This window comes from Mirounga leonina, unplaced genomic scaffold, assembly GCF_011800145.1.
Source record: "Mirounga leonina isolate KUSES-001 unplaced genomic scaffold, KU_Mleo_1.0 Mir_151, whole genome shotgun sequence".
NCBI classification, from domain to species: domain Eukaryota; kingdom Metazoa; phylum Chordata; class Mammalia; order Carnivora; family Phocidae; genus Mirounga; species Mirounga leonina.
In genome coordinates this window covers 77188292-77201158 of record NW_023270377.1, presented here as the reverse complement: position 1 = coordinate 77201158, position 12867 = coordinate 77188292, and the positions used below count along the sequence as shown (strand labels likewise).

The 12867-nt window shown below is 37.8% G+C and overlaps 1 protein-coding gene across 5 annotated transcripts in view; it reads left to right on the top strand.

The window, feature by feature from the left end:
* The window catches only part of RIF1 (replication timing regulatory factor 1), a 67203-nt gene that overhangs the window by 30293 nt on the left and 24043 nt on the right, over positions 1 to 12867 (top strand). For all 5 annotated transcript variants that reach the window (XM_035008053.1, XM_035008054.1, XM_035008056.1 and 2 more), the window contains 2 exons: positions 9574 to 9673; positions 12553 to 12817. In XM_035008053.1, coding sequence (XP_034863944.1) covers positions 9574 to 9673; positions 12553 to 12817 — 365 coding nt within the window. The remainder of the gene's footprint in view (positions 1 to 9573; positions 9674 to 12552; positions 12818 to 12867) is intronic.

Here is a 12867-nt window from a genome sequence, read left to right as displayed (position 1 = left end):
TCTCCCATTCCATAGATTGCCTTGTAGTTTTGTTGATTGTTTGCTTTGCTCTACAGAAACTTTTTTTTATTTTGATGTAATCTCAATCATTTATTTTTGCTTTTGTTTTCCTTGCCTCAATAGAAAAAATGTTGCTATGGCCAATGTCAGAGAAATTACTGCCTGTCATCTCTTGTAGAATTTTTATGGTTTCAAGTCTCATATCCAGGTCTTATATTTTGGTCCTAAGATCCATTTTGAGATTATTTTTGCATATGGTGTAAGAAAGTGGTCCACTTTTATTCCTTGGCGTGTAGTTTTCCAAACACCATAGTCTTGCCCCTTTTGTCAAAGATTAATTGACTATAGAATCATGGGTTTGTTTCTGGGCTTTCTGTCCTGCTTCGTTGATCTGTATGTCTGGTTTTGTGCCAGTACCATACTGTTTTGATTACTACAGATTTGTAGTATATCTTGTTATTGGGAATTGTGATACCTTTAGTTTTGGGCTTTCTCAAGATTGCTTTGGCTATTTGGGGTCTTTTGTGGTTCCATTCAAATTCTAAAGTTGGTTATTCTGTGAAAAAGGCTGTTGGGATTTTAGTAGGGATTGCATTAAATCTGTAGATTGCTTTGGATAGTAAGGACATTTTAACAATATTTGTTCTTCTAGTCTGTGTGCATGGAATATCATTGCATTTGTTTGTGTCATCTTCAGTTTCTTTCATCAGTGTTTTATACTTTTTAGACGTCAGGTCTTTTATCTCCTTGGTGAAGTTTATTCGTAGGTATTTTATTATTTTTGGTGTAATTGTAAATGGAATTGTTTCCTTAATTTCTCCATTATTTGTGTATAGAAATGAAACGGATTTCTGTATACTGATTTTGTATTCTGTGACCTTACTGAATTCATTTATCAGTTGTAGTAATATTTTTGGTGGAGTCTTTAGGGTTTTCTTTTTTCTTTTTAAGGGAGAGCAGAAAGTGTGAGCAGGGGTGGAGGGGTTCAGAGGGAGGAAGAGAGAGAATCCCAGGCAGATTTCACACTCAGGGTGGAGCCCAGTGTGAGGCTTGAGGTCATGACCTGACTCGAAATCAAGAGTCAGATGCTCAATCAGCTGAGCCACCCAGGTGCCCCATGAATGATTTTTATAAATGTATTTTTAGATTCCTTTTGCTAATATTTTGTTGAGGATTTTTGCATCTATGTTCATCAGATACTGGTCTATAGTTCTCTTTTTCCATAGTATCTTTATCTGTTTTGGTATCAAGGTAATGCTGTCCTCATAGAATGAATTTGGAAGTGTTCTCCCTCTTCTGTTTTTGGAATAGTTTGAGAAGAATAGTTATTAACTGTTTAAATGTTTGGTAGAATTCATCTGTGATGTCATCTGATCCTGGACTTTTGTTTGTTGGGAGTTTTTTGATTACTGATTCAGTTGCATTGCTAGTAACCATTCTGTTCAAATTTTGTTTCTTCCTGATCAGTTTTGGGAGGTTATGTTTCTAGGAATTGATCTATGTTGTCTGATTTCTTGGCATATAATTTTCATAATATTCTCTTACAATCCGTTTCTGTGGTGTCAGTTATTTCTCTTTATTTTTTTTTAAGATTTATTTAAGTCAGAGAAAGACAATTATCATAGGATCTCACTAGTATGTGGAATTTAAAAAACAAAACAGGTTCATAGGGGAATAGAGGAAAAAATAAAACAAGATGAAATCAGAGAGGGAGACAAACCAATAAGAGACTCTTAATCATAGGATACATGGTTGCTGGACGGGAGGGGGTATAGGGATGGGGTGGTGGCTGGGTGCTGGACATTAAGGAGGGCATGTGATGTAATGAGCACAGGGTATTATGTAAGACTGATAAATCACTGACCTCTACCTCTGAAACCAATAATACATTATATGTCATTTAATTGGATTTAAATTAAAAAAGACTTAAAAAATAATAATGAAGAATTTTATGAACCATTTTATGCCAGTAACTTTGTTAATCTTAATGAAAGGGACAAATTCCTTCAACGACAACTAGTATTAAAGCTCAATCAGGAAGAAATAGGTAACTGTAAGAACCTTATATTTATTAAAGTAATTGAATTTGTAAAAAAAAAAAAAAAAAGATTTATTTATTTTTAAGTAATCTCTCCACCCAAGGTGGGGCTCAAACCCACAACCCCAAGATCAAGAGTTATGTGCTCTTCTGACTGAGCCAGGGCCAAGTGCCCCTCTTTATCCTCTTTAATTTCTGATTTTGCTTATTTGAGTCCTCTTTTTTTGCTCATAAATCTGGCTAAAGGTTTATCAGTTTCGTTGATTTCAAAGTTCATTTTGGTACATTTATCAGTTCTGTTGTTTTTTCTTTGTTTCTAATCCTGTTTCTGCTCTAATTTTTATTACTTCCTTCTGCTGGTTTTGGGTCATGTTTGTTCTTTTTCCTGCTCCTTTAAGTGTAAGATTAGGTTGTTTGTGAGTTTTTTTTTTTTTTTGCCTCTTGAAGTAGGTTCATATTGCTGTAAACTTCCCTTTTAGAACCACTTTTGCTGCATCGCAAAGTCTTTGGAACATTGTGGTGCCATTTTCATTTGTCTCCATGATTTCTTGTTTGGCCCATTCATTGTTCAGTGTCATTTAACTTTCATGTATTTGTGTTCCTTTTTAAAGATTTTATTTATTTATTTGACAGAGAGAGAGACAGCTAGAGAGGGAACACAAGCAGGGGGAGTGGGAGGGGGAGAAGGAGGAGGGCCAAGCTGGAAGCCCGATGTGGGGCTCGATCCCAGGACCCCGGGATCATGACCTGAGCCGAAGGCAGACGCTTAACGACTGAGCCACCCAGGCGCCCCATGTATTTATGTTCTTTCCACATTTTTTCTTGTGGTTGATTACTAGTTTCATAAGGTTGTGGTTTGAAAAGATGCATCGTATAAGTTTGATTTTTTGAATTTGTTGAGTTTTGCGGCTTAACATGTCCATCCTGGAGAACATTCCATGCGCACTTGAAAAGAATGTGTGTTCTGTTTTTGGTCGGAATGTTCTGAATATAACTGTTAGATCCATCTGGTCCGTTGTGTCATTCAGAGCCACTGTTTCCTTGTTGATTTTCTGTTTGGATGATGTATCCATTGATGTAAGTGGGGTTTAAAAGTCCTCTACTATTATTGTGTTACTATCAATTACTTCCTTTGTTAGCTGCTTTCTGTATTTGGTTGCTTCCATGTTGGGTGCATAAATATTTACAACTGTTACATGTTATTGGATTCTTCCTTTTACTGTATAGTGTCTTTCTTTTGTTGAGTCTCTGTTTCAGAGTTTATTTTGTTTAATGTAAGCATTGCTACCAGCTTTTTTTCCACTCCATTTGCATGATTAATGCTTGTGCATCCTTTCCCTTTCAATCTGTATGTATCTTTAGGTCTGACAGGAATCTCTTGTAGGCTTCATATAGATAGGTGTTGCTTTTTTATTCATTCCCTTACCCTTTGTCTTTGGATTGGAGAATTTATTCCATCTACATTCAAAGTAATTATTGAAAGGTGTATACTTACTGCCATTTTGTTACTTGTTCCTTGGTTGTTTTTGTAGTTCTTCTCTATTCCTTCTCTTGCTCTCTTATGGTTTGCTGCCTTTCTTTAGTGATACATTTGGATTGCTTTCTTTGTATTTTTTTTTTTGCAATTTATTACTGTTGGGTTTTTTGGGGGGTTTTTGGTAAAGATTTTATTTATTCATGAGAGAGAGAGGCAGAGGGAAAAGCAGGCTCCCAAGGAGCAGGGAGCCGATGTGGGACTCAATCCCAGGACCCTGGGATCACGACCTGAGCTGAAGGCAGACGCTTAACCATCTGAGCCACCCAGGCACCCTGTTACTGGTTTTTGATTTGTGGTTACCATTAGGTTTGTATATAACATTTTGCATATAGATAGCAATCTGCTTAAGTTTGAACCCTTTCTTTACTCCTGTCTTTCCCCACCTACGTTTTAGGTATATGGGTTCATACTTCACATTCTTTTATTTTGTGAATCCCTTTACTGATATATATAGACTTCATTTTCCTGCTTTTGTGCTTCCTACTTTTCTTATTCCTACTTACGGTCTTTCTTTTCTACTCAAAGAATCCTCTTTAACATTTCTTGTAGGGCTAGTTTATTTGGTTATGAGTTCCTTTAACTTTTGTTTATCTGGGAAACTCTTTATGTCACCTTCTATCCTGAATGATAGCCTTGCTGGATAGAGCAATCTTGGTTGCAGGTGTCTTTTTTTCAGCACTTTGAATATTTCATGTCCCTCAGTCTGGCCTGCAAGATTTTTCCTGAAAAATCAGCTTTATAGCCATATGGGGTTTCCCCGTCTGTGTTTTCTTTTCTCTTGCTGCTGTTAAAATTCTCTCTAGCTACTTTTTGCCATTTGGATTACTCTGTGTCTTGGTGTGGACCTTCTTGGGCTGATTCTGTTGGGGTCTGTCTTGTGCCTCCTGGATCTGGGACTTGTTGACTTCCTCAGGTTTGGGAAGTTTTCAGCTATTTCTTCAAATTTTCTGCCCCCCTCTTCTGTCTCTTCTTCTGAGATCACTATAAGGTGGGTGTTTTACGCTTGATGGTGTCACTAAATTTCCATGGTCTATTTTCATTTTTTTATTACTTTTTCTCTTCTCTTAAACTTGATTGCTTTCTATTACTCTTTCCCCCAGGTCGCTGATCCGTTCTTCTGCTTTATCTAGTCTACTATTTATTCCATCTAGTGTTTTTTTAGTTCAGTTATTGAGTTCTTCCATCTCTGATGGGTTTTTATGTTTTCTCTTTTTTAAAAAAAGATTTTATTAATTTGAGAGAGGAGGAGAGAGAGAGTGGGGGGCGGTGAGGAGCAGAGGGAGGACAAGCAGACGTGGAGCTGAGCTGGGAGCCTGACGCGGGTCTCAATCCCAGGACCCTGCAATCATGACCTAAGCCTAAATCAGGAGTTGGACACTTAACCGACTGAACCACCAGGTGCCCCTTACGTTTTCTCTTTGTTCAGGGTCTCATTGAGGCCCCTTTTCATCAAGTCATTGAGCATCTTTATGGCCATTACTTTCAATTTCCTATCAGGTGTGTTACTTCTCTCCATTTCATTTAGGTCTCTTGCTGGGACTTACCCTGTTCTTTCATTTGGGACATTTCCGCATTTTATCTAACTCTCTGTGTCTGTTTCTGCATGTTAGGAATGTCAGCTATATCTCCTGCTCTTGTAAGTAGTGGCCGTGTGAAGAAGAGGTCCTGTAATGCCCTGCAGTGCAATGTCCCCTATTCACCAGAACCTGGCCCTTCAGGGTGTCTCATATATTTGTCCTATGAGCCCTGCTGTTGTGCCTGAGTCACTTTTGCCTTCAGTCATCTGTAGTGGTTTTGCCTGTTGGCAGGGTTTATCCCTGTGTTGTTAGTGAGCCAGTCCGGGACCACCTTGGGCTTGAGTTGAGTCAGACCAGGTATTTGCCAGAGATGCAGTAGCAAGGAACTGCATGTTGTTTTCCTTGTGTTGTCCCCTGAGAAGTTTTCATTGCCTGCAGTCAGACCTGATGTCTGCTCCCAGTCCACTGCTGGGGCCACAGATGGAATGGTATATATGGTTATGTTCCCCTTTCCCCAGGACAGGAGTCACTTTGGAGTTCTGATCCCTGTTGGGGCTGCTTGCACACTGCCAGGCCATGGGCAGGTTGGAGGGGTGAGTCCACAGGAGAACATGGGGGCAGGGCAAGCTGTTAGCAAACTAGGTGGAGAGTATTCGTGCTGTGCTAGTTCCCTGTACATGTCCGTGTATCTAGCCTGGGCGTTGGGGAGCGAAATTACACCTGCCTGCTTTTGTTCTTGGATAAGTTTCTTAAAGATCCCTGCCCCTCCAGCACTTGTTTGGAGATTAGTTACAAATGTCTTTCCCTTGTACTCCAGGCATTTCTTAAACTGCTGTATCTGTGCTATACCTCAGTGAGGTTGTTATACTATACTTTTAAGGGTGGGGACTCAGTTTCTGCTGGCGGTCCTGGCCCAGCCATCTGATTTTTTAAAGTTCCAGGTGTTGAGCCCCACACAAAGCCAAATGTTACAGGGATTCATCTTTCTGGTGCCTGGGATAGGGTCTGCTTCTCTCCTCTGTGCCTGCAATGGCCCTCCCTACTAGGGACTATTTCGTGAGCCAGCTTGATCCCCAAGCTCATCTCCACCCTTCCTTCTGCTTGCCATGTAGCCACTTGTCTACCTTTAGCCATGGAGAGTATGTTCTGCCAGTTTATGTATCATTTTCTGGGTTATTTGTACTGATGTGGGTGTGATCTTAGGTGTATTTTGGGGATGAGGTGGTTTAGGATCCTCCTAGTCTGCCACCTGTCCCTACCACCTGTTTCTGATAAAGGGTCTCCCTGATTGTGAATTTGATGTATTTGAAAACGTTTATTATGTATTTTAATGCTATACCATCATACTTAATTTGTGACTTTGTCTTCACAGTAATTAGTTCCTCTTTACTGCCTATTTTGAATTTTGCCAACTTGATATTAACTGATTAATACACTCACACCTTTTTGAGAATTTATGTAATCTTTGTTTTGTAAAAAAAAAAAAAAAAAGCTGAGAAACTTACAAAGAAAAATGCATGAAACAGTTCAGTTTGACAAATTATCATACAGAAATATTTCTGTAGGCATCACCCAAGTCCGTTAATAGAGCATTGTCAGCACCTCAGATGCTCCCCTATGCATTTTGAATCACCATACCCTCCTCTCCCTGAAGAGTGAATTACTGTCCTGACTTTTTGAAAATTTGTTTCATTAAAAATATTTTTACTATACACCCACACTTATATATTATGTACATTTGTTTAGCAGTGTTCCTTTTAAAATTTTATAGTTAAGTCATATTGTGTGTCTTTTGGGCTCAGTGTTTTAGTTGGAAGGTTCATCCATGTTGTATTTAACTAAGTTCGTTTATTGTAATTATTATATATTTTTCCATTGTATAGATTTAGGATTTTCTTTGTATATATTTCTCAGTTTGTTTTAACATTTCTGTGTCTTTTTGTAGCATATAAGTAAATATAGGAGTCTTTAATAAGTGTATTTAATCTCCTATTGAATAAAAAACGGAGTGTATATTTTAATCCTTAGCTTCTTTCAGATACTACTCTTGAAACTTCTGTTCATCTGTCAAATTTGAAGAGTTAATAGCCATTTTACCCCAGCAAGCAAAGACATTGATATCACTATCCCACAGGTTTTTACACTTTAACACCTTTCAAGTTTTGTTGAAAATCTGAATTTTACTTACTACACTATTATACAAGGTACTATAAAACTTGGAAAATAAATAGGTTTTCAAAATTTGAGGGTATTTGGTTGCTCATCTTAGTTTCCTGTATCCTATTATTTTCCCTTGTTTTGCTTCACTGTGATTTATTAATTCTTTAATAAAAAAAGACACTTTTCAACAATCATATATATGATTGATAGCTCCTTGTTCACATAATTGATTAGTTATTATTTTTAGGTTCCAGCAAATTTATATTATAGAATTTTGACTAAAGTTACTCATTTGTTATAGCTTGTATTTTTGCAAATGCATAGTTTGATAGTGATTTTTTTTTTCTTAAGTTTTCTGTAAAATTGTAGGATTTTTCTTTGGTCTTTGGAATATACACATTTTACCAGCTTGTCTCTTGAGGAATCTGTTTAAATTATTCTTTTCAGTCCTTGATATAGACCCTTTAGGTCTAAAGAGCTGTGCCTTAATCTCAGGAAAATTGCCTTGCTTTATTTAATGGTGCTCCTCTTCTGTTTCTGAGTACCATTTTAGATGGTTTTAGACGTTTTGAGTTCATTTTATGTATTCCTTACTTTTCTTTTACTACACCTATTTGTGTTTTGTTTTGGTACTGCTTTCTAGGAGTTGGTATTTCTCTAATTGTTCATTTGTGTTTTAAATGCTGAAAAATTTTTTTAAGTTTTTTTTTTTTTTTTTATTCATTTGAGACAGAGAGATACAGAGAGAGAGAGAGAGTAGGAGCAGTGGGGAGAGGCAGAGGGAGAGGGAGAAGCAGACTCCCCGCTGAGCAGGGAGCCTGATGCGGGGCTCGATCCCAGGACCTGGAGATCATGACCTGAGCCGAAGGCAGACGCTTAACGACTGAGCCACCCAGGCGCCCCAATGCTGAAAATGTTTTATAATGGTTTTTGTTTTTACAATTAGAGTTTTTAAGTTTATTTTTTCAAAGGTTTTCAATATTTGGAATATTTCCTCTTATTTCCTCTTACCTCTGAGCATATTAATGTTTTCTTCTGTTTGCTACTAGATTTTTCCTCATGGATTAGTTCTGTTGGTATTAGGACACCTCAGGATTGTACGTGTTTGTTGATCAAGGTGATACCGGTAGCTGGAATGCATTTCCTCACTGAAGAGAGAGCCCCTTTGCCAGTCTTGATAGCAAATTGTAGTTAGAAGTGTCCTTTACTTTGTAATTGTGAGCAAGGAGGAAGCACTTGGAACTTTGATATCTTCTCTACATGAAAATATAGATTGTCACCTGGACTGACTTTCCCACATAGTTTTCGTGGTTAACTAGGGCACTGCTGCTCTCCTCCTTCTGGCCCTTAATTAGCTCATTGGGGAGGTTGTCTTTGGGGGGCAGACATGTGAATTCGTCCAGTGAAGTGGAAAAGTGGATAGTAATGGAGAATAAGGGGAGAAGAAAGTGCATCTGTTTTCTAGATTTTTAATTTCAGTATTTGTTTTAATTAACTTTTTTTCTCAGAACTCTCAGTATGTCTTGTTACTCAGAAGTTTTGCTAGGAAAACTTCTAGGAAAAAAAATTCCACTATTTTGGAATTGTTTTTTGACTCGGTGCTGGGATTTCCTTTGTTTTGTTTCTTAGTCTTCCTACCCCCTGCCTTTAAAAAAATTTTTCTAGGGAGTCTCTGATGCTTCTATCAATTTGTTTTTTTTATTTCAGTTGGATTTCAGGAGGAGGAGGAAAAGGGTATGAGGGAGCTTAGCATCTTTTTCATTTCTTTGTTGTATCACTGGGTTTAATGAACACTTAAAATTTTCATGAAGAATCCAATAAAGAATCTTTTTTAAAGATTTTATTTATTTATTTGACAGAGAGAGCGAGAGCAGGAACACAAGCATGGGGAGAGGGAGAGGGAGAGGGAGAAGCAGGCCTCCCGCCGAGCATGGAGCCCGATATGGGGCTCGATCCCAGGACCCTGGGATCACGACCTGAGCTAAAGGCAGACGCTTAACAACTGAGCCACCCAGGCACTCCCCCCCCCATAAAGAATCTAATTAAGAACCTTGCTCTTCCATTCTCAGTTTACTGGTTTATATGCTGAATCTATGGGCATCTTATAATTGAATTATTTTCCCTAAATGTCGAGAAACAAAAATTATGGTACTTGGTGCGCAGCAGTTATAGGAAGTATTTATAACTCTGTACTTCATTTATGTACCTTATACGTTATATATGGGAGTGAAAGTATTACATTTTTTGTTGATGCTTACTATTTTTGGAAACTATGCCAGTAGTTGAAATTTCTAATATAATACTTAATTGTTCTTTCCTAGAATTTGTTGTTCTTGGATAGGATCGTTCATATAATTACTGTAATGGTGGATTGCATTGACTTCTCACCATACAATACTAAGTATCAGCCCAAAGTTAAATGTAAGTACTTTTTTTTTACTTTGTTCACCCACTGTTTCATAAACACAATTGTCTAAACTGTTGTCAAGATCAAATCCTAGTATCTTTTCCAACCTCATTTTACCTGCTTTAGATGTTGTATAACCATGTCATATGGTTGGCATACAACTATATTGTATAACCTTGGTATGCTAGGAGCTCACATGTTCTTGCACACGCTTGTGATCTCTCCTGTCTCTATCACACACACACAAAAACCTCTTTCCTCCTTTGTATACAATAGAAAGATCAATATTATCCTAGTTAGAGATTGCTAATATGAGTGATTTTACTTATTCCATCTTAGACAAGGAATTACCTGGGCAGGAAACTTTGATGTTTGTCAAAATGTTCTTTCTTGTCCCATTACTGGTGACGTTAACTTTTATTGGTTGGATAAGACAGTATCTGCCAGGTTTTCTATTGTAAGTACCTATGAGTAATAAATTAATATTTTGTGGCAGATTCTTTAAGACTATGTAAATATCCTTTTTCTTAGCAAACTTTCACCCATGAATTTATCATCCATTAATGCTTCTTGCCTAAAGCTCTAAGATGATTACCAGAATAGATCACATTGTTTCATTTGATTATATTGAATTGTATCAAGATGCTTATCTCCTTTGTCTTTAATTACATTAATTCTAGAAGCTGTCCCTGTTACTTATTTCATATTTTCATAGTAAATCGTTCTATACTCAGGGTCATGAGTTCAGGCCCCACTTTGGGGCCTTAAAAAATATAAAATTCTACAATTGTTGAGCACTACTGGGCACCAGTCACTTCCAGGTGCAAATGACATCCTAATGTAAGCTATAGCTTCGTTTTTTCCCCATATATATTTTTTTAAGATTTATTTATTTATTTTAGAGAGAGAGTGAGAGATTGTGCGTGAGTGCAAGCAGGGAGGGGCAGAGGTAGAGAAAAATCTCAAGCAGACTCCCTGCTGAGCAGGGAGCTGGACTCGAGGCTCAGTCTCAAGATCCTGAGTTAATGACCTGAGCCAAAATCCAGTCAGCCACTTAACCAACTGAGCCACCCAGGTGCCCCTCCCTTATTTTATTTTTATCACTGTGGTGTTCTGTTATTCAGTGGTTTATAATTATTACTAATACTTATGCTCATGTTGGCCTGTATAACCATTTCATTTGTTTCCATTATTTTTTGAGACCTTTGGCATAAGACAATCAGGCTCATCCTGCACTTCTTGTCCTTCAGCCTGGAACCAGCCATATTTCCAAGGAACATTGTTCCTTTTGCTGAGGATGAATGGCATTTAGAAACCGAGATCTATTCGTTATTATTAAGATGTCATTGCTCCGGATCCTCTTGAGTAGACAAGTGTTGGATAGGTGTCATGTGATTCATGGCTCTCTTCTCAGCCTTAACATCCTGGCCTGGAATTTTTGGGTGGCCATTCCAATTTACATTCATGTCTGGGAAACCGATTCTAGGGAAGAAGGTTGACTTCCTTTTGTTAGTAACACTTGTTTGTCATTTCACCACATATTTTTTCATCAACAAGCACTGATTTAGGGCCCCTGGGTGGCTCAGATGGTTAAGCGTCTGCCTTCGGCTCAGGTCACGATTTCAGGGTCCTGGGATCGAGTCCCGCATCGGGCTTCCTGCTCCTTGGGAGCCTGCTTCTCCCTCTGCCTCTCTCTCTCTGTCTCTGTCTCTCATGAATAAATAAATAAAATCTTTAAAAAAAAAAAAACAAGCACTGATTTAGTTTTCTCTTAAATCTGAGATATTTTACCTTAAGAGAATGGATTCTTTGAAGGAAAGAAAGGTAATTTTTGAATATGTATGATTTCCTTGACAGATGTGGGTTTATCCCTATAGGTAGGTATCTGCAGGATCTAAGAACAGTACATAGGAGGGGCACCTGGGTGGCTCAGTCGTTAAGCAGTTAAGCATCTGCCTTCGGCTCAGGTCATGATCCCAGGGTCCGGGAACGAGCCCCGCCTCGGGCTCCCTGCTATGCCAGAGGTCTGCTTCTCCCTCTCCCACTCCCCCTGCTTGTGTTCCCTCTCTTGCTGTGTCTCTGTCAAATAAATAAATAAAATCTTTAATTAAAAAAAACAACAATACACAGGAAAGTCAGACAGTGCTTTTAAGATATATCTTTTTCTTTAAATCTAGGCTTGCTTTTTTTGGATTCTTTCTGAGGATTTGGATCTGTGACTTCTTGAGTGTTATTTGTAGGGTTCAGTGTATTATAGATGAGCCAGGGAGCAATAATTTCTAAGTGAAATTTTGTTTCTTATTTTAAAAATTGACTTTTAAAATTTAATTTTGGAACTTTTTTTTTTTTTTTTTTTAAATATTAGAGTGCTTGCATGTGAGTGGGGCGGGGGGAGGGGGAGAGAATCTTCAAGCATACTCCCCAGTGAGTGCAGAGCTTGTCTCAGGGCTTGATCCCACCACCAATGAGATCATGACGTGAGCTTAAACCAAGAGTTGGACACTTAAGTGACTGAGCCAGTCAGGCACCCCATGGACCCTGTCTTATGATTTAGTACTTTCTTACAAATCAGTTGTTGAAATTCAGAGAATATAAACATATGAAATGCATTTTATAACTCCTTAGAGAAAATACTCATTTTTCTAGACTTCTTGATCTGCCAAATAGTTTTTCTTTGTCTCTGCTTCGGTTGTAAAGACAATGTTGTGATACTTATCCACTAATGGTATATCGTTTTAAGGTTTGTAGGTATCACTCTACAGAAATACGTATATTAGAAGTATCTGTCATTTTTTTAGGTGTATTTGTCACTTAAATGAGGTATAAATTGTAAAGAAGTACAGTAACACTTTTCAAAGTATTTGAGTATTTAATAAATTCAATTTTATCTTAGCACCACAGAGACCTTCAGATTGGTCCAAAAAGAAGAAAGAACCTCTAGGGAAATTGGCTTCTTTATTTAAACTTACTGTGAGAGTGATCTATTCTTTCCACACTCTGAGCTTCAAGGAAGTACATTCTGATACTCTCCTCACTGTTGGCAACTCAATCACCAGTATTCTTTCTAATGTACTTGGACGTATTTCTTTGTCTTCTATGATCCGAAAAATATTTGCAACTTTAACAAGACCTCTGGCATTATTTTATGAAAACTTAAAGTAAGTATTTAGAATTTCTACTTAATAACTTTAAATTACATGTCTTTAGA